Source organism: Blennius ocellaris, assembly GCF_963422515.1.
Source record: "Blennius ocellaris genome assembly, chromosome: 24".
NCBI lineage: Eukaryota > Metazoa > Chordata > Actinopteri > Blenniiformes > Blenniidae > Blennius > Blennius ocellaris.
In genome coordinates, this window is record NC_137673.1 from 9632743 (window position 1) to 9653641 (window position 20899).

Genomic DNA, 20899 nt, shown 5'->3' on the forward strand with positions numbered 1-20899 from the left:
CATGGTGGAGGAGAAGTTCCACCGGCTGCTCTTCATCCCGGTCGCCGCCGTCCTCTTCCTCACCATCGGGTACCAGTACGTGTGCCCGACGGATCGGACCAGCTGCTCGCTGCGGGGGGAGGACGGCGGGCTCTTCCAGCGCTCCTCCTCGGGCTTCCAGCTCGTTTCCTCGGACCCGGACCCGGACGAGGACCTCCCGGCCCGGATCACGTCCCGGTTCAACTTCACGGAGCGGGACCTGGACCGGCACGTGGACTTCGACATCCGCGGGGAGGACGTGATGGTTTTCCTGCACATCCAGAAGACCGGCGGCACCACGTTCGGCCGCCACCTGGTGAAGAACATCCAGCTGGAGCGGCCGTGCGACTGCCTGCCCGGCCAGAGGAAGTGCACCTGCCACCGGCCGGGCCGCGCCGAGTCCTGGCTCTTCTCCCGGTTCTCCACCGGCTGGAGCTGCGGGCTGCACGCCGACTGGACCGAGCTCACCACCTGCGTGCCCGGCGTCATGGGCCGGAGGGACCGCAAGACCCCCGCCAGGAGCCGCAGGTGAGCCCGGGGAGAGGAAAGCTTCTTCACTCATTCATCATTGTCGTCCCATCCATCGTGAACTCATTCATTCAGCAGCCATCCATTCTTTTAAAGTGAGACTTGAGGGGGAGAGATGAATGAGTGAATTAATTGTTGAAATAGTCAGACTAACAATAATTCCAGAAAGAAAACTGAATGAATGTAAGATCTTGACATTAGTTTTGACAGACCTTTCAAAAAGTATCTTCTATAAGAATTTTGTTTGAAAAAAACTCCTTGAAATGAACAAATGCATGAATGAATGAGTAAGACTCACTCATCTATAAGAGGGTAATGGGAATAACCTTATAAATGAATGAATGGACTCATCCGACTGATTTGAATCAATTCTCCCACTGGAGTGGAATCACTGGTTCACCTGGTGACGGTTGGTTCGGATGAATGAGTGAAGGCTCCAGTGGGCGTGATGGACAGTGTTGGTACACACTGTGGCGTAAACACATGGCGCCGTGAACAGCGTCCCGGCGAGGAGTCGCGCCTCGCCCTCCTCCGCGTTGGGGCGTGTTACAGTTCCCGGTAATTACCGGAGCAAACGGCGCTCTGCTTAACAGACTAAATCACTTAAGAAGGTCAGGGTTCCTCCGAGGTGCTGCCGATCCGCCTCAACCAATCTGCCTCACGGACACCTGGAAGAGCAGACCGCCATCTGCCACCGGGGCGGTAAGGGGGGGTGAAGGATGGTAAGAGGGGGTAAAGGTGGGGGGGGGATTGTTGGGCCTTCAGCCTCACAAGTAGGTTTTTAAGACGTACCTTTCAGGGACGCACCGATCCGACATATGGATCGAATATCGGCCCGATACCATCAAAACAGATTTATCAGATAATGGAAAAGGCGACCTACACCTGAGGTCGGACTCGCTCCACCAAGTAGAGGAATCCTTTACCTTTCAATCTATTGCTACACGAGCTACGTCATACATACATCTGATGTTTTTCACATTAAAAAGTGTTGGTAGTACCACTTTTCTTTCCTAAGTGTAAAGGCATAGAGCTTTTCAGGCCAAGCATGTATCAGCATCGGGATCGGAACTGAAATAGCTGGATCGGTGCATCGTTGACATGTCTCGATGGCGTGCGTCCGCCTTCGTCATAAACGTCACCTGGTGCAGGATGACGCATCCTTTAACAGCTGTTGCCGGCGGGTCGCACGCCACCAGATGACGTTTATGACGAAGACGCCGTCACAACCTGTCAAAGGTACGTCGACTTGCCAGAAAAGGCAAAAAAGAAGAAAGAGCACTCTTCTCTCGACACAAGCACGTCGACTCAACACGTTTTTGTTTGTTTACCAAAAGTCAAATCGCAATAGTGGTCAAAAATATCAGGTTCAACTACCGTATTTTCTGGACTATACACTTTTAAAATGATGTGGCTGCTGATGATTCTTCATCACAAATGGCACATATATCAAAATATGCCAGTAAATATCACCATGGACCAGTAGATGTCAGTGTGTGACATCAGAATGCTGCTACAGCACCACAGAAAAACTCCAATTACAATGTATTTATACATTTCTTATAAATGTCTCTAAATAAAAAAAAAAATTAGGTTCAAGAAGAGAAATCATTCATCTTAACACAAACACCTTTTATTCTTAAGTTTTTGTTTACTTTTCGCAAGTCAAATTGCACTAGTGGTAAAAAAAAAAAAAAGTTAAACTACCATATTCTCTGGACTAGAAATGAAAAGATAAAAGACTTGTGGAAAAGAAAAGTGCAATCAAGCATGGACGAAAGGTCAAAAATGACCAAAAATGGCAAATTAGTTTAATTCGTTCATGGCTGGTGTAAATGTTGAACAAGAGGAGGAGCATTGCTACATGGAGGAAAAAAACAAACAAAAACAAGTACGATGTGAGGATCCAGGTAACGAGATTTACAGTAATTAGCTTATATACAGAACTGGTCCGTCTTCCACTGACACCAAACCGTCGCGTCATGTGACCTCGCTCAGTGGAATCCATCGCGTCTAATCTGAGGATTTAAATCCTGACAATGAACACTCCGGTCAACATGCGACGACTCACTAGAATAACCAGCAGTTTGTTGTTTGTTTTCCCCCAAAGGACAACGTTTGGGGCTGTTTTGATGTAAAAATGACCGAATTGGAGTGTAAATGTGTTGATTTGTTTTGGGGGGGGTTGAGCTGAAACGTGCAATGAGTCTCTGGAGTATAAAGTGTCGGATGGGGTGTCGCGTCAGTGATCATCTCCAGAATCATTCCCCGCTCGCGATTGATCCTCACTGCCTCCGGCGAGGAAGCCGTCATCCTCCACTTCCCACTGGCGGAGGCCAAAGGTCAGCGCCTCTCCGCCGTCTCGCTCAAGGTCGAGCGAGGAATCTGCCGTCTGATGCCGAGTCATCGACCGGCGAGTCGTGAGTCATGACTTGCTCCTCGGCCGCAAATATGCCAGTTCCTCCCTGAGGGGTACGTCCGCTGCATTATCAGTCCGCACGCCGTTCGGGAAGAGACGGACGAGGAAACACGCGGGATTCCTGTCGTTCCGGATCAAACCTGCTGAATCACCGAAGGGTTATGATCTCTCGCCACCCTTCCGATGGGGGTACCCAGCACTACAGGATGGGTTCGATAAGGAGAAATAAAACATCACGAAATTTAAATATCCCATCGGCTGTATGAATCCTCTGTTGTTGTTTACATACTCTGCCCCCCCAACCCCCCCCACTGCCACGTTCCTAAGAGTTTAAACAGCATTAGAGCCGCTTTACCAAATAACTCTAATCCGCTCTGCTTCCCTGCAGCCACCTGAACTTCGGACATAATCGCAAAGTTCACAAAGCACTCAACGTTGTCGGAGGAAGACCCTTGTCACGTATCATCTATAATCTAATACAGCATGTAGAAGACAAAAATGGAGGGGTCCCGACACAAAGCCCTGTTGAACTCCAGTAATTTTAGTCTGAATTGAACTGGTCGCATAACAAAATGAAATCTTTCTGAGGAATTTGATCGAAACCAAGATTAATCTGAACTCTACTTCCAAACAAAGTCTCGTGAAGTCCGAATGAGCTCCGCGTTTAGATTATTTCCCTAAAAAAAAAAAAAAAAATCATGAGAATTGATTGAAGAGAGACTGGATACGTGAGAATACCAGCCGACGACGCCTTCAAAGTTTTTGCTAATCAGACGTCACACAGTGTGGACTCTGTTCCGACTGCATATGAGGTAGTTGATTTTTTTTTTCCGCCACCACAGGCGCTGGTGACTTGGCGAGTTTCTCTCGATATACGTCTATATACTGTACCCGACATCTGCTGCCTAATGAAACATCCCTGCGTCTCAAGGGGGTGGGGGTGGGGGGGGTGTGAAACCAGGTGAAGTGCGACTAAAAATGCTCCAACGTGCCCCGGGTGTACAGAATATTCCCACAATCCCTCTCCTCAGCGGCGGAATCCGTCCCCCTGTCATGATAACGCCACTCAGTGATGGATAATGGCTTTTGCCTGGAGTCACCTCATTACTGCGTCTGCAGGAAGGGAGAGGGAAGCAAAAAAAAGCTGAATATTTAGCACATTTGGTGGATGTTTCTGGTCCTGCTGGTCTGTTCTGGATGCTGAAGCTCCATCTGTCTGCTTCTCAGCGTCACCTTCAAACCACCTCTCTTCCTACGCACTCTGCCAGCCAGGAGGCTCAGAACGCTGGCGTCTACGTCCACAGTACCACTGCGGCTCGTCTTCTTAATGATTATTTTATCACCTGCTGGGATTCTGGCCGGCTCACAAAAAAACTCCCGAGACGTGCTGGAAGGATTAAAAAGAAATAAATAAGAAAAATCACTAATTGCGTCATCGGTTACCAAGATTACTGGTAATCCAAACACTTCTGCTGCCACTTGAGCTCGGAGAAATATGATGTTGTGAGAAGTGGCTTGATTTCAACCGGGTAAATGACTGATGTCCACTGGTCCTGCAGAATAAAACAGATATATTTAGATTAAAAAAAAATAGGGAAACTTAAGTGTGAGTCGTCAACTAGTGTTTGAAATCAAATGTATATATATATTTATGAGAAGAGTATAAAGGTATTTCTGGTTTAATAATAATCAGACAGTTTTTTTTTTCTTTTAGTTTTTCAGAATTTTCAGCTCATTTTCTTTGTATTTTTAACTTCGAGTATTTTTCTGCTATTTATTTGAATATTATTTTGCTTCTTTTTTGTATTTTTTGCTACATAATTTTATTGTAGTTTTTTTTGTTTTTAGCAATTTAAAGTATTTTTAACTATATTATAAGTATTTTAGAAACCTTTTAGCTTTTAGCTATGTTTTTTTTTTTTTTTTAATATATTTTTAAGCCTTTATTTTGGCGTGTTTTTAGCTACTTGAGTATGTATTAAATTAACAGGAAGTGTTCAGATTCTTGAAGTCGTCCCTTTGGTTCCTTTATTTGTTTCCTCCTGGCTTGGCTTCAGTAGCAGAGTGAAAATCTTTACTTCTCTGAGGAAAATGGTTCATCTCCGTTATCGTTTCATTCCTGGTTTAATATCAGAGTGATGATATTTTGTTCCTTTAGAAAATGCTTTGACGAGCAAAGTGGGGGGGGGGGGGGGGTGTAGATGATTCACTTCCTCACTTCATCTCCGGTGAAACTCTATAATTGAACATATACAGGAGATCCGTCCGACACATGAAGTAATTGAAGTGTGTTAGTGTGTGATGGGCTCCTGCCGGCTCGGCTCGCGGCGCGGCGGCCACGCCATTCTCATCACAGCGGGCGCTGCGGTTGCTGCGAGGACACGCGTCACACCGTCCCGTCCGCCGGACGACATCGCCGGAGCCACGCTGAGCAGTCAGAGTCCGTAATCATATTCCTGACCTCGTTATTTCACATTAACTCACTGGCTTTATTCTACATGCAAACAAGAACCCCCCCTTGGTTTTATCATCAGGAACAATGACAAGTCTGACTCTCACAGTGGTGAATGGGTTCAAGCTACAATGTGTGAGGTTTCAGTAATACTACTGTTGACCTCTGAGGGGCAGCGGTGAGTTACGGGTTTTACTTGCTGTGATAGTATACAATTGTAAAAAATTAAATGCTAAAATACATTAAAAAAAATTTGCCAAGAATACTCAAAAAGTCAGCTAAAGATAAAATAAAATAGCTCAGGAATATTCCACAAAAAGCTTTAAAATATATATATATACTTAAACATTTAGCCAAAAGCTAAAAGCTAGAAAAATGCCAAAAAACAATGTTCCTAAATAGCAAAAATATGACAATAAAAAAAGAGATAAAAAGCTTAAATAATACTCCAGAAATGGCAAAAAAAAAATACTCAATTAGCATCGGCTTCATTTCAGTAATGTTAGCGCTTGCTAACATCGTATCATTAGCTCATCATAGTAGCATTACATCAATGTCAGTAGCAATAGCTCTGTCACAGCATTAACACGATCACAACACTATTAGCTTTATCACTGTAGCATTAGCTTCATCCAGGTAGCATTGGCTGTATTGGCAAAATCTCACTTCCTGGACTAAATGACGTACATGCAACATTTATGCATCACTTAGCTTCTGGTGGCTAACAGAGTACCTGAAGTTATAAAAAGTGCCTGCTCGCTCCCTTTCCTACCACATGCTGGTACGTTTTAAGAGGAAATGGCAAAAAAAGGACATTTTAGCAACATTTCAAGTGTATTCTCAGAGTTATTTCAGTGGAAAAAGTTAGATTTCTTCATGTCTGAGTAAAACTTTGTGTCTCATAAGTTGGAATTCGTCACCTTGAGTGGGAGGAAGAGTGGACTTTTATTTTTAGTAGCGGGTGAATGTGCAGGTCTTCTGAGGGATCCTATGCGTTGTAATGTAGCGGCTGCGGTGCTTCGGAGTTTAGTCCTTTTCTTCAGAATCTCAGCCAGCACAGCACGAGAGAGAGAGAGACGGGCGCTTATTGACGTGTCGTGGACGTCAAGCGATTATATCGTTTCACACACCACGTCCCCGCCAGCCCGCAAATGACGAATTTAAAACTGCGACTCGGCACGCCGGGATTGATGCCAAACGCCGTTTGAAACGTGACCCCGGTGTTCTACCACACGGCTCGGTGACGATAGCTCGGGGGGGGGGTGTTGAAATGTATATGTGTATCATGTGGAAGAAGCGTTTACGCTTTGAAATCAACCATGATGTCATCAGTGTGCGCCAAGTGACTTCACAAGTTTACTTATAAAAGTAACTTGTGTGTATAATGCTAACACTCCAGGCTATTACCGGCTAGTAACAAGCATTTAGTAAAAAAACAAAACAAAAAAACAACCAAGTTGTAGTCCAGGAAATACGGTATGAGCCTGGAGTTCCAGCATTATACTCACGTTACTTCTATAAATAACTTTAAGGAAGCTGTGTGTGCAATGCTAAAACTCCAGGCTATTACCGGTTATTAACAAGCATCTAGTAAAAAAAAAAAAAAAAAGCAAGTTGTAGTCCAGGAAATACGGTACTAGCCTGGAGTTTTGGCATTATACCAACGTTGTGTGTGCAATGCTAAAACTCCAGGCTATTACCATATTTCCTGGACTATAACTCACCTGTAGTTTAAAAGAAAAATGTATGCTTAATGCTAAAACTCCAGGCTATTACCGGCTATTAACAAGCATTTAGTAAAAAATAAATAAATAAATAAATAAAAAGTTGTAGTCCAGGAAGTACGGTATTAGCCTGGAGTTTTAGCATTATACTTACGTTGTGTGTACAATGCTAAAACTCCAGGCTACTACCATGTTTTCTGGACTATAACTCACCTGTAGTTTTTAATAAAAACAATTATGCTTAATGCTAAAACTCCAGGCTATTACCTAGCACCCTGCACTATAACTCACCTTAGTAAAAAAAAAAAAAACTCAAAATAGCTAAAGAAAATACTTGATACACTAACAAAAAATAAAAAGTTAAAGCCATGAAGGATTACTCAAAGAAATAGCTAAAATAATTAAGAAGCTAAAAAAAATACTCAAACAAATGGCTGAAAATACCTTTTGGAGTGGAATTACACATTTCAACAAAGTGTCCTTCCAAGTTCCGCTGTTACTTTCTGTAACAGTATTTGCAAAAATATTTGCAGTTTTATCATCATAAAAGACCACTTGATGCTTGAACACCGAGTCACATACTTAGATCCTTGATGGCAATTATCATAAATTCCAAGTAATTATCTACTTTCAGCAGCACACACACTTTCTGCTGCCGCGCCGGTAAAAATAAAGAGCCAACAAGTATGTGAACACGATAATGAAGTGATCATGATTCCTGATTGGTGAGGTCCGATGGGAAAAGCCCAACAGATTATGTCATTATTATTGCAAACGTTCAGTCCTCAAAATTAACACAGAGACATTTCAAGTGTACAAAAGCTGATTTCTTTCTCAAAAGAAAACAAACATTTATTAGGAAAAAAACAGTTACTGTCTGAACTCATTGTTGCTGCTTGTTACAGCCATAGAAAACAAATTACATTCATAACAAATTTGGACTAAAACTGGCTAAAAGCCACCATATTTTTGAAAATGGCCAACTTCCTGTTGAGTATTGGGTACAAGATACTTTTTTGTGTGTCCAAATTGGCCAAAACCGCTGCATCGGCTTTGACGTGTGGACGGACAAGAGCTGAAAACAATGATGTCATCACGCAACTCTTGACCCAATAACCCTGCAACCCTCGTGACATCAATTAACAACAACAACAACAATGGCGGACGGCATCCTCCAGGCGGAGCTGCAGAAGCTACTGATGCTTGTCACTTTAATTTTCGCATGTTGCATTTCTCAGAAGCAAGAGTATTCTCTATGTCTTCTTTTCTGTTTTCGGTGTATTTCCATGGCAACGTAACAACAGTACTTAAAGGCCCGGCATATGTACTACATAATTTTCATGTGTGCAATCGAATCTTTCCAAGAACTTGGAGAAAAAAAGATTGTTTGTGTTTGTTTTATATTGGGTTTCACCAGCTCAGATTAAACATTGCATTTAGAGTGAAAGGAGGATTGAGTAAAACGAGGGAAACGCGACGTGGCGTGAGTTCAGACGAGAGCGTATCCTCGGATAAATGTTGTGGACTCGGTCGCCTGTTCCTGTGAGAAATGCGAGATATTCCGGGGATCAGGGTAATCTGCACACTCCTCAGTGGGATTAGGGACAAACCAAGACAAGGTTTTATTATACGAGGCAGGAGGAGGGACGGGGGAGGGGGGGGGGGTTAATCCACAATCCAGATTCTTACAGAAACCTGGAGATTTCTGCGAGTGCTACATCCTGAAAGACAGATCGTTAAAGAGCTCACGGATTCTGTTTTGATGAGACGTCAGACGCTCCGTGCTTTGCATGAGAGATGAAACATTATGGACTGAAGCAGGTAGAATGAGTCAAACTTCCCCGGTGAGCCGCTGCCAAGAAATATCAGGAAATATGATTGTTTTAGGCTACATGCTAAAGAATTTCAGGCTATATGCTAAACGCTAAAGAGTTTCAGGGTTCACGCACCAGCAATGAGACATGCTCAAGAGTTTTACGCTATATGCTACATGCTACATGCTAAAGAATTTCAGGGCTCACGCACCAGCAATGCAACATGCGAAAAGGTTCCAGGCTACATGCTAAAGAGTTTTAGGGTTCACACACCAGCAATGCTACATGCTAAAGAGGTTTACGCTACATGCTAAAGAATTTCAGGCTAAACGCTAAAGAGTTTCAGGGCTCACGCACCAGCAATGCGACATGTGAAAGGGTTCCAGGCTACATGCTAAAGAGTTTTAGGGTTCACACACTAGCAATGCTACATGCTAAAAGGTTACCTGCCAACTGCTACATGCTAAAGAGTTTTAGGGTTCACACACCAGCAATGCTACATGCTAAAAGGTTACCTGCCAACTGCTACATGCTAAAGAGTTTTAGGCTCAACGTATCAGCAAGTGGATAAGGGTTAGTACTCCTACTTTAAAATAAGTGGTATCTGTAATAATCACAGTTGTTCCAATTTGTAGAAAAGAGAATTAAAAGAAAAAAATTTAAAAAAAGAAGAAAAATGGGAAAAAAAATGAAAGTAAATGAGAAACGGGAAAAAGAAAAAGTTAAAAATTAGAAAAAGCTGAAAGGAAAAAAAACAAGAAAAATGGGAAACAAAGAAAAAAGCTGAAAAGATAAAAGGAATAAAAAGAAAAAAAACAGGAAAAAAGGAAAACAAGGGGTAAGAAGAAGAAAAAAAAAATAAGGCTGCAGCTCTCCTGGGTGTACGACTCGTAGCGTCTCAGAAACGTCCCCAGGTGATTTTCACCTCGATGCTAGAATGTTTCAACTGCGATGAAAATCACTTTCCTGCATCAGAGGCGCTATCGAGGTCGTGGATATTTTCTTTTCGGTAAATACAGGAAGCGTGCGGGTTTTGCCGAGCGAAATGGAAGCTGCGGCCTTCACAGATTTCTAAAAGGCCTTTTCAGAGATTCCTGCCGAGCTCGCCGTGTGGGCAGACGTGACCTTTTCGCAGAGCACCGTCTTCCATTTATCCCATGCGGACCCGAACAAGCGCGCCGGCTGACACCTCACAAAGCCGCCAAGATTAAGATGTCAAGCAAAGGTTAAGGCTAAGACGCTAAAGAGACTCGGGCTGCACGCACGGCGGGTCCACGGCGGCGGCGTGCTCCTCGTGGGCAGCTCTGAAAGAGAACTCTGCAAGAACGCAGCTACCTGCGAAGAAGAAATTCCTCTTTTTTTTCTTAAACCAAACAAACTGCAGGCTGTTTTGCTGAAACGTCTCGAAGCAAAGTGTTCACGCTCTTCACGCCCCGACGCAGTTCCCTCGGGTTTTTCCTTTCAGCTCGGCACATCGGTGGAACACTTCAGCAGAATCGTTCAAATGGTGCATCGCCAATTTACATCGTCACGGGAAGTCATGTTCTGTCTTAATAATCACAAAATAGTTTGAATTTGGAGCAAAAATAAGGAAAACAGAAATGAAAAAAGGGGATAGAAAAATGTAAAATGGGAAAGGGAATTTTTTTTTAAGAAAAGATAAAAATAAAGGAAATTCCTTAACAAATCAGTCACACTTAAGCACCTTGTTTTTAGCATTAGCCTGAAGCCATTAACGTTATAATTCCTAAATAAAGCCTTTATCCCCAAGTTAACAGACAGCAACTTAAAAGAAGAATGTTCACATTAGCCTATAGCCATTAGCATTAGCTTGTAGCCATTAGCATTATAGTTTCTAAATGTAGCCAGTATCTGTGAGGAAACAGACAGCAACTTGAAAGAATAGCATTACCCTATTACGATAGAGTTAGCTTGTAATCATTAGCATTATAATCCCGAAACAATGTCATTATCCCTCAGTGAACATTGACAGTAACTTGAAAGAACATTAACAATAGCCTGTAGCTTTTAGAATTAGCCTGTAGCTGTTAACATTATAATTCGTAAATGAAGCCTCGGCCTCTGAGTGAATACAGACAACAACTTGAAAGAACATCAGTATGTAGTCTTGTCATTAGCATTAGCCCGTAGCCATTATCATGGCATGTGTAATCATTCCTAAATACAGACAATAGCTCTAAGTAAACACAAACAGCAACTTGAAAGAAGCATTAGTATGTAGGCATTAGCATAACCCTTTACCATTAGCATTAGCCTGTATCCATTAGCATTACGATCCCTAAACAAAGCCATTATCTCTGAGCAAACACAGATAGCAAGTTGAAAGAACATTAGCATTAGCCTGTAGGCGTTAGCATTATAATCCCTTAAATCAAATCAAACTTTATTTATAGAGCACTTTACATACATACATATATGCAACACAAAGCGCTTCACATAAGAGAATTTATTTTTTAAATAAAAGAGAAACACGCACACACGCACACAACCACACACACATACACAAACCCACCCACCAACCAACCCCAACTGCCCGTAACAGAATATAAAAACTGATCTAAAAATGATGTAAGAATGGCAAGGCACCGATGAGCCAGGAGAGAAAACACCACCCTAGGAGGCCGTCCACACCGAGAGGAGCTACAGCCTACAGCTATGGGGGGGCCCCGTCACAGGGACCACCCCCACCTAGCCGGCCAGGAGCCCCCACCACGGTCAGTGAACCACAGGCTGAGCTCCACCACCGAGGCCAGAACGATCCCCGGGACGACGCCCCCCGCAGGCAGACCAGACCAAATGGATCAATAAAAGATAAGAAAATAAAAAGTACAAATAATCAACCAATAAAAATAAGTAAATAAGATGATGAATTCATAAATGAGATAAAGGATTAAGCTAAAAAATTTACTATAATTAGAAAAAAGAAAAAATTAAATAAAAAATTAAAAAATTAAATGCTAAATTAAAGTGATGAACGAACCAATGAAGTTGGTTTCTTTTGTCATTGGAAGCGTTAGCATGTGCGTGGCGTTGCGGATTCTCACATGCCGTTTGTCTTGGCGGCGCAGCGTGCAGATGGGCTGCGGATCATTTCCCCTGTAATTGAAGATTAAATTATCAAAAGAGGGAGAATCAGACGAGTGTAAATGGATCCCGCTTGTCCGGCACACTGAGGTGACGACACTCCCACTTTGCTCGCCCTCTCACACCCCCACTTTCCCCTCCATCTCTGGATCTCAGCCATTCCGCATCCCCTTGCTTGTATTAGCCAAACTATTTTTCTTTTCTGTTTTATGTCGGTTTGTTCCTCTGCTGGGGATTGGTGCTAAACACGATATCTTCAGATGGCAAATTCTCTCTACATATTCTTACTCTCCTGTACAAAATAAACTGGTAACTTCTACTCTATAGGCTTATGACATTGATCTCATGGATACAGACCAAATGTTGCTGTACCTCCAGTTGTGGGAAGGGGGCAGCGTTGAGATTATGAATGAATAAAGACTGGTACGTGCTTTAGAGCCGAGCTAAATGCTTGATGGTTTCACGATGCGTTGCATTTGTCACATTTGTTGATATTCCGTTTTCATTTCATCTTGGAAGCTGACGACTAGAAACCAAACGTTGGAGTTCCAACACGAGTCGTTAGGGGGCAGTGTTGGGATTAGACCCAAATTAAGAAGATTCCGATCACTCGGTATGTACTCTTTGTTTAGAGTTTTTAATTTGGGTAAATATGTGCAATCACAAGGTTGCCGTGGCTTATTTGACCAATCGCGACTTTTCATATCGAGAGAGTTTCTCAGAAGAAGAAAGAATCGTAGTCGTGACTTTGGAGGAACGGATGAAGTGCAGAAAGCGTCCGGGCAGAACTCCTCCGGTGGGGCCGACGGTTAACGGATCCCCGCCGAGACCACAGACACCTTCAAAGTGGATTTTCTCTGGCTGTGCTGGTTATCAACACCCTGACTCCGGTGTGAAGTTCATGTGTCGCCCGGCACTCGTTCTTCCTGGTTTCTTCTTCTTCTTCTTCTTCTCTTTCTCTCCGACCCGCCGTGTGGACTCGCGTCGGGAAGCGAACGAGTCAAGCCTCGACTCATTTTAGTGCCTTAAAGGAGTCAGCAGCTGGTGTTCTTGCGTACCGCTTGCTATTAGCAGTTTACGACTCGCGGTTATCAGCCAGCAGTTAATGACTGGCAACTCGTGGTATGTGGTTAGCAGTGACCAGTTACTCGTTAGTGGTTAGTGGCTAGCGGTAAGTAGCTATAAGCTGGTGGTTAGCAGTAGTTCAGCAGAAGTTAGTGATTAGTGACTAGCGGTAGGTGGTTAGCAGCTAGCAGTTACCCATTAGCGGTTAGTGGCTAGAGGTTAGTAGCGAGCAACTAGCAGTTAGTAGTTAGCTGCTAAACATAGCAGAGGTGGGTTTATGATAATAGCCTCCGGTGTTGACGACAATCAAAACCTCCCGTTTTGGGGTGACGCCCCCTTGTGGGCAATTCTGGTTTGAACAAAGAGCCCAAACAAAAAAACTCGAAGATAACATGGGATTTTCATGTCACGACTCCTTTACAAAACTGAATAAATCGAGCCGTCGTCCCTCCAGAGGTTGTTTTTTATTTTCCCCTGTTTGTACGGGCCGACTCTTCAGCGGAGTAAATAGTTTCCATCAAGGCTTTTAACGCGGGTCTGACGGTGTCCTTGATGGTGGTGAGTGAATTAACGAGGGAGGGAGGGAGAAATGGATCGATGGTGTTTGCAGGCTTGCCGTGTGAACAAAGGTGAGAGGCAGCAGGAAGGGCAGCGGCGGCGAGGCGTCGTATTGATCGCCGGCCAAACGCCACAAACTGATTTCACCAGATTCACTCAAACGTTGGCGAGGTCCGGGGCAGCAGGGGAAGAAGCTCCCTCGTCGTTGCCGCCCCTGGCCCCAGAAGGCTTCAACGCCATCCGGCGCATTAGCGGGAAAAGAGGGCAATTAGCATAAGCGCAATTTATTTAAATGAGTCCATAATCGTCACTTCATTGCCAAATACGCTTCCAAATGGACCGACTGCAAATTAAAACAGTTTATTTCTCTACAGGACTTTGCATCTTCCGCTCGGCTTTCACGCGATCAAACAAAACGAGGCATTGCTGACGACGGTTGCCTAGCAACCGTACTGCGATACAGGAAGGAAGTGAAAACCGCAGTGACGACAGTACTTTATTAACCACTCGAATGGAAATTCAACCGTCCCGGAGCTCATGGGGAAAAAAAAAAGGCAACCAAACCAGATTGAAATTCCACAGACATGACATAAAATAGATGCAAAGTAGTAGATTCAAGTTCAGATTTGAATTAAAATTACATTTAAAATTGAAGATTGAATGCATTATCTTCTCTTTTAATCTTCTTACTGAAATCAACTCGATATACCAATTGGCGACGTCTGACGCTGACTTGTAGTTTGTTTTCCACTCGGGGAGCATATGGCAACAGTTTGAATGTGGCTGGCAAACAGAAATGAGATTAATTGAGAGCGTAACGGAGTGAAGCGAGCGCAGTCCACTCAGCCTGAGAGCGATTCCATCCAGACAACGGATCTCCACAAGCGGCCATGTTTTAAGTGAGTGCTGCTGATGGTATCATGGCCGACAGACAGATAATGCTCCGCTGCAGCGTGGGTTAAATCAATTACCTCGCCGTCTAACGCACGGCTCGAGTGAACACACACACACACACCAGCGGCGCTTTGTTGCACTTCCTGGAAAACGACTCTGCTTCGTGTGTCTGTAGCGGATGACCGCCGATCAATATGGCCGCGCTTTCATGGTGACCTATCGACAGAGAAGCCGCAAATGTCAGATCTCTCGTCTTACCGGTGTCAGGGACGGAGGTGAGGTCACGATGGGGGGGGCGGGGGGGGGTGGCGACGCCGCGTTTGAGGATTCACGAAGATTCATTTACACGCTGTGCTTCGATAGAAAGCGAAAGAGGAAGCGTTGGTCCAGAGACGTCGCCACGCATAAAAAGTTGCATTAAAAATGCGAAAGCTGGGAGATTTTTTTAATAAAATGCTGCAACACGAACCGAAGTTTTCCTGCACGAATGCAAAAGCTGCAAGAAAAATACAAAAGTTGGATGACAAGTTTGTTAAAAAACTGCAACACAAATGCAGCGGCTGCATAAAAAAAAATGCAAAAGCTGCTAAATAAAATGCCATAGTTGCAAAACAAATGCAAAATGTGCACTGAAAGTGCAAAAGCTGCGACACAAATGCTAAAAGTGCTCTGAAAATACAGAAAATGCAACATAAATGCAAAAAACGGCAACAGAAAAATGCAAAAGTTGGAATAAAAAAATGCAAAGGTTGCAGCAAAACTACTAAAGCTGCAAAAGTTGTAACACAAGCAAAAGCTGCACAAAATGCAAAAGTTGCAACACAAATGTCAACGCTGCAAGTTCTTTTGATTATTAATAATTATGAAATAATGTTTATGTTTTGCACATTTTTATAAATTTTTCAAAATCAATTTTATGTCTTAAACTAAATTACAATTTAAAAATAATTCTATTAAATAGTACGTTTACATTTTTTTAGTTTATCCATCTCCACGTTCCCATGGTTATGATAAAAATAAAACTGTTAGATGTTTGTATATCTGCAGTTTCAATCCAAAATGATCATGTGTCTCGATGCTTCAAACAAACGGTTAAACCCCGTTTCGTGTTTCCGTCTCCCGCAGGAACTTCTACTACATCACGATGCTCCGCGACCCCGTATCGCGCTACCTCAGCGAGTGGAAGCACGTGCAGCGCGGCGCCACCTGGAAGACGGCGCTGCACATGTGCGACGGGCGCCCGCCCACGCAGGACGAGCTGCCCGCCTGCTACAGCGGCGAGGACTGGACGGGCGTGGCGCTGGCCGACTTCATGAACTGCCCGTCCAACCTGGCCAACAACCGGCAGGTGCGCATGCTGGCCGACCTCAGCCTGGTGGGCTGCTACAACATGTCGTCCATGAGCGAGCTGGAGCGCGGCCGCGTGCTGCTCGCCAGCGCCAAGGCCAACCTGCGCAACATGGCCTTCTACGGCCTGACCGAGTTCCAGCGCAAGACGCAGTACCTGTTCGAGCGGACGTTCGGCCTGCGCTTCATCCGCGCCTTCACGCAGATCAACAGCACGCGCGCCGCCAGCGTGGGCATCGGCGAGAAGGTGCGCTGGCGCATCGAGGGCCTGAACGCCCTGGACGTGGAGCTGTACGAGTACGCCCGGGAGCTGTTCCTGCGCCGCTACCAGCACGACCGGCAGCGGCGGCACCGGGAGGAGCGCCTGAGGCGGCGGCGGGAGCGCCAGCGCCGCCACAGGACCTACCTGAGCCGGCTGTTGAGGCTGGGCGGAGGGGCGGAGGAGGAGGAGGAGGACGAGGAGGAGGAAGTGGAGGAGGAAGAGGTGGCAGCCACCACAGAGGACTACAGCAGCCAGGTGGTGCGGTGGTGATTCACCCTCCCCCTCCCCCGTCTCTCCGTCCGCCTGCCCGACGGTGTCTTAATATTTATGATGGATGTATTTGTCAGACATTTTCTTTTCTTCTCCTCTCCCCCTCTCTACGGCTATTTTTGGCTGAAATGTATCGACGGTTCTGCTCCGAAGCGCTTCTTCTCTTCAACGTCTTCACTAACGACACATGAAAAGTACCCTGGATTATTTAAACTCAAGTGGTGTAAATCTCGTCATCCACCCCCCCGAGCACGACGGTCCACTTATTATTAGTATGTTACTTCAAAAAATACATTTATGCTGCCTCTGGTAATGGAGTATTCTGCTGCCTCTGTTACTAGAGTGCTGGTACTGGACGACTCTACTACCTCTGGTACCGAAGCAATAGCAAGGTCTCTGGCACTGGAATACTGCAACTTCCTCTAGTACTGGAGTGCTGGTACCATTTCTGGTACTGGAGTTTTGCTACTGCCTCTGGTACTGGAGTGCTCTGCTACCACCTCTGGTACTGGAGTACTTTTTTGCCTCTGGTATTGGAGTTCTGGTACTGGAGCACTGGCGCTACCTCTGGTACTGGACTGCTCTACTACCTCTGGTACCATCTCCTGTACTGGAATACTGGTATAGATAGTGCTGGTATGAGAGTTCTGGTACTGGACTACTCGGATACCTCCGGTAGTGAAGCACTGGCAAGGTGTACTTCTGGTACTGGAATACTGCTACAGCCTCTGGTACTGGACTGCTGGTACTGGAGTACTCTTCTACCCCTGGTACTGGAATACTGGTACCCCCGCTAGTACTAGAGTACTTTGCTGCCTCTGGTACTGGAGTGCTCTGCTACCACCTCTGGTAGTGGAGTACTTTTTTGCCTCTGGTATTGGAGTTCTAGTACTGGAGCACTGGCGCTACCTCTGGTACTGGACTACTCTACTACCTCTGGTACCATCTCCTGTACAGGACTACTGGTACTGAAGTGCTCGTACCATTTCTGGTACTAGAGTTCTCTCCAAAGCTTTTTACGACCAAACTGAAATCTTTACGTCCAGGGTGCATTTCCTGTTTCACAATAAGTGTTCTGACATGGGCTTAACCTTCAGGCATCAGCTGAGTTTAGCGTCATTTTAGGTGGTTAGAGACCAAACTGTCCAGGTCCAACAAAATGCTGCAAGAATAATACAAATATTTTATAATGATTTCAGAATCATCTCGATTTAACTCTTTAAATGCCTTTTTAAAAAAAAATCAATTTAAAAAACATTTGCTCTTTTTTTAAATTAATGTTTTATATTTTATCAATATTTTAAAATCTCAAGGCTATTATAAAATATTATCATACATTCTGTATTGTTTTTTTAATTTGTAATTTTTATTAAAAGACATATCTTATTTTCTTTTTCCAGGCTTGTGCTTATCCTAAATAATACACAAAACTGCAGGAAATATTTCTTTATATAATTGAAACACATCGTTTTATATTTGAATTAAAACAATCAAAACTCACCAATAGATGATAAAACTGGCATTTAAAGAGTTTCAGTTTTGGAGCAGAAATAAAGACTTAATTGCAAAAGAACGATGCCTGGAGGTTAATTATAGTGATTTAGAAGAGTCGCATTACTTGTGACGACATGAACGAGAGTGAGCAGCGCTGTACTTCTTCTCCGTTGCTTTGAACGTCCTCCTGTGAATGTTTCTTATCCAGAGAAGGACGATCCTCCGTGTCGTGTGCAATCTGACACCGTTTCTGTTTTCTCCTCCGACCGGGCTGCCGGCGTTCACAGGAAGCAGGATATGTGTTCAATAAAGAGAAGAAAAGAAATGCAGAGATGTTGCTTTGTACCTCTCCTGCACGTTAACGTTATAAAAGATGTGACGTCTACACATGTGCCTGCTTCTTCTTGCAAATCCTCCTGATGCAACCTGCAGATAACAAACTTCAAAAATGTCATACGAGCAGTGTCGGATGACGCTATTTGAACATGGACACTGTTTTATTTTTTTTCTATATCTACATCGGCGATACCGATCCGATACTGAGTCAAGTTCAGGCCGATATTGGTAGTCCCAATCCGATACTGAGTCAATTTCAGGCCGATATTGGTAGTCCCAATCCGATACTGAGTCAATTTCAGGCCGATATTGGTAGTCCCAATCCGATACTGAGTCAATTTCAGGCCGATATTGGTAGTCCTGATCCGATACTGAGTCAAGTTCAGGCTGATATTGGTAGTCCTGATCCGATACTGAGTCAAGTTCAGGCTGATATTGGTAGTCCTGATCCGATACCGAGTCAAGTTAAGGCCGATATTGGTAGTCCTGATCCGATACCAAGTCAAGTTAAGGCCGATATTGATAGTCCCTATCCGATACCAAGTCAAGTTAAAGCCGATATTGGTAGTCCCGATACCAAGTCAAGTTAAGGCCGATATTGGTAGTTCAGATCCGATACCAAGTCAAGTTAAGGCCGATATTGGTAGTCCCTATCCGATACCAAGTCAAGTTAAGGCCGATAATGGTAGTCCCGATCTGATACCAAGTCAAGTTAAGGCCGATATTGGTAGTCCAGATCCGATACCAAATCAAGTTAAGGCCGATATTGGTAGTCCCGATCCGATACCAAGTCAAGTTAAGGCCAATATTGGTAGTTCCGATCCGATACCAAGTCAAGTTAAGGCCGATATTGGTAGTCCCGATCCGATACCAAGTCAAGTTAAGGCCGATGTTGGTAGTCCCGATCCGATACCAAGTCAAGTTAAGGCCGATATTGGTAGTCCCGATCCGATACCAAGTCAAGTTAAGGCTGATATTGGTAGTCCCGACCCGATACCAAGTCAAGTTAAGGCCGAAATTGGTTGTCCTGATCCGATACCAAGTCAAGTTAAGGCCGATATTGGTAGTCCCGATCCGATACCAAGTCAAGTTAAGGCTGATATTGGTAGTCCCGACCCGATACCAAGTCAAGTTAAGGCCGAAATTGGTTGTCCTGATCCGATACCAAGTCAAGTTAAGGCCGATATTGGTAGTCCTAATCCGATACCAAGTCAAGTTAAGGCCGATATTGGTAGTCCTGATCTGATACCAAGTCAAGTTAAGGCCGATATTGGTAGTCCTGATCCGGTACCAAGTCAAGTTAAGGCCGATGTTGGTAGTCCTGATCTGATACCAAGTCAAGTTAAGGCCGATATTGGTAGTCCTGATCCGATACCAAGTCAAGTTAAGGCCGATATTGGTAGTCCTGATCCGATACTGAGTCAAGTTCAGGCCAATACCGGCGATACTGATTCGATAATGAGTGAAATTCAGGCCAATATCGGCGATATTGATGTGAGATTGAGTGAAATTAAGCCAATAGCAGCGATATCAATCGGATACTGTGTAAAATTCAGGCTGATATTGGTGATACAGATCCGATACTGAGTTGAATTCAGGCCGACATCAGCAATACTGATGCGATCCTCAGTGAAATTCAGGCCGATATCTGCGACATTGAACCAATATTGAGTAAAATTCAGGCCAATATTGCGGATACCGATATCGAATCAAATTCAAACCAGTATTGTCAATACTGATCAGATACCGATTTGATTCCATTCAGATACTGACAAAGAATTTCGGCCGATATCAGTGATACCAATCTGACATTGAGTAGAATTCAGGCCGGCATTGGTGATGCTGATCCAATACTGAGTAAAATTCAGGCCGATACCAATGGCACGAGTCCGAAGCCGGATAAAATTCAGGATGCTATCCAGCGATACCAATCCAATACTGAGTAAAATTCAGGCCGATACCAATGACACGAGTCCGAAGCCGGATAAAATTCAGGATGATATCCAGCGATACCAATCCAATACTGAGTAAAATTCAGGTCGATATCGGCAATCTAAAAAACACACCGAGTGCTGCTTAGCCCCACTTATCACCACCCCTGGTATCGGAAATATCGATCTACAATGAGGCACAGCTGAAAACAATCAAGGGTAAATCAGTCGAGGAGTAAAAACTGTGTAAAACTTTAGAAAACAAACTGAATTTTTACTACTTTATTTTAGTGTCTACCTTCACAACATTGTTTTTCCTCCTTCAGAAGTACAGCATTGATTTTTTTTTGGGGTCCGTTTGAATCCAGTTCAACAAAAAACAAACGTTGTCTGTCGACGTTTCTCGAGGCTCCGGTTACACATCAGGGTGGAAGAACGCAGACGAAGGCAAACTGGAGAAGTTTGACGGAATTGCTTCGGGGTTAGTCATAACTTATAAAAAGAAGCTTCTGGAAGCGTCCCGTGTGAAATGACCTCACCGGAGAGGGATGATTCCGATACCGTCAGCCACGCAGCAGGCCTGTCCGTACCCGCCTCGCTAATGCAAGGAAGTGTTGAAGTTACGCTTGTTTTCGTGTAAATGAGACCTTCGTTTATAAAAAGGCGGGCCTTCGCTATTAAT

At 44.2% G+C, this 20899-nt stretch overlaps 1 protein-coding gene across 1 annotated transcript; it reads left to right on the plus strand.

Annotated features, from left to right (window-relative positions):
- Position 1: 1 nt before the first annotated feature.
- On the plus strand, positions 2-16456 carry LOC308147534 (heparan-sulfate 6-O-sulfotransferase 3-B-like; the record flags this gene model as incomplete). Its single annotated transcript, XM_080519747.1, has 2 exons — positions 2-546; positions 15703-16456. 2 exons carry the CDS (start codon positions 2-4, stop codon positions 16454-16456), a joined length of 1299 nt encoding a protein of 432 aa, XP_080375873.1.
- Positions 16457-20899: the final 4443 nt, after the last annotated feature.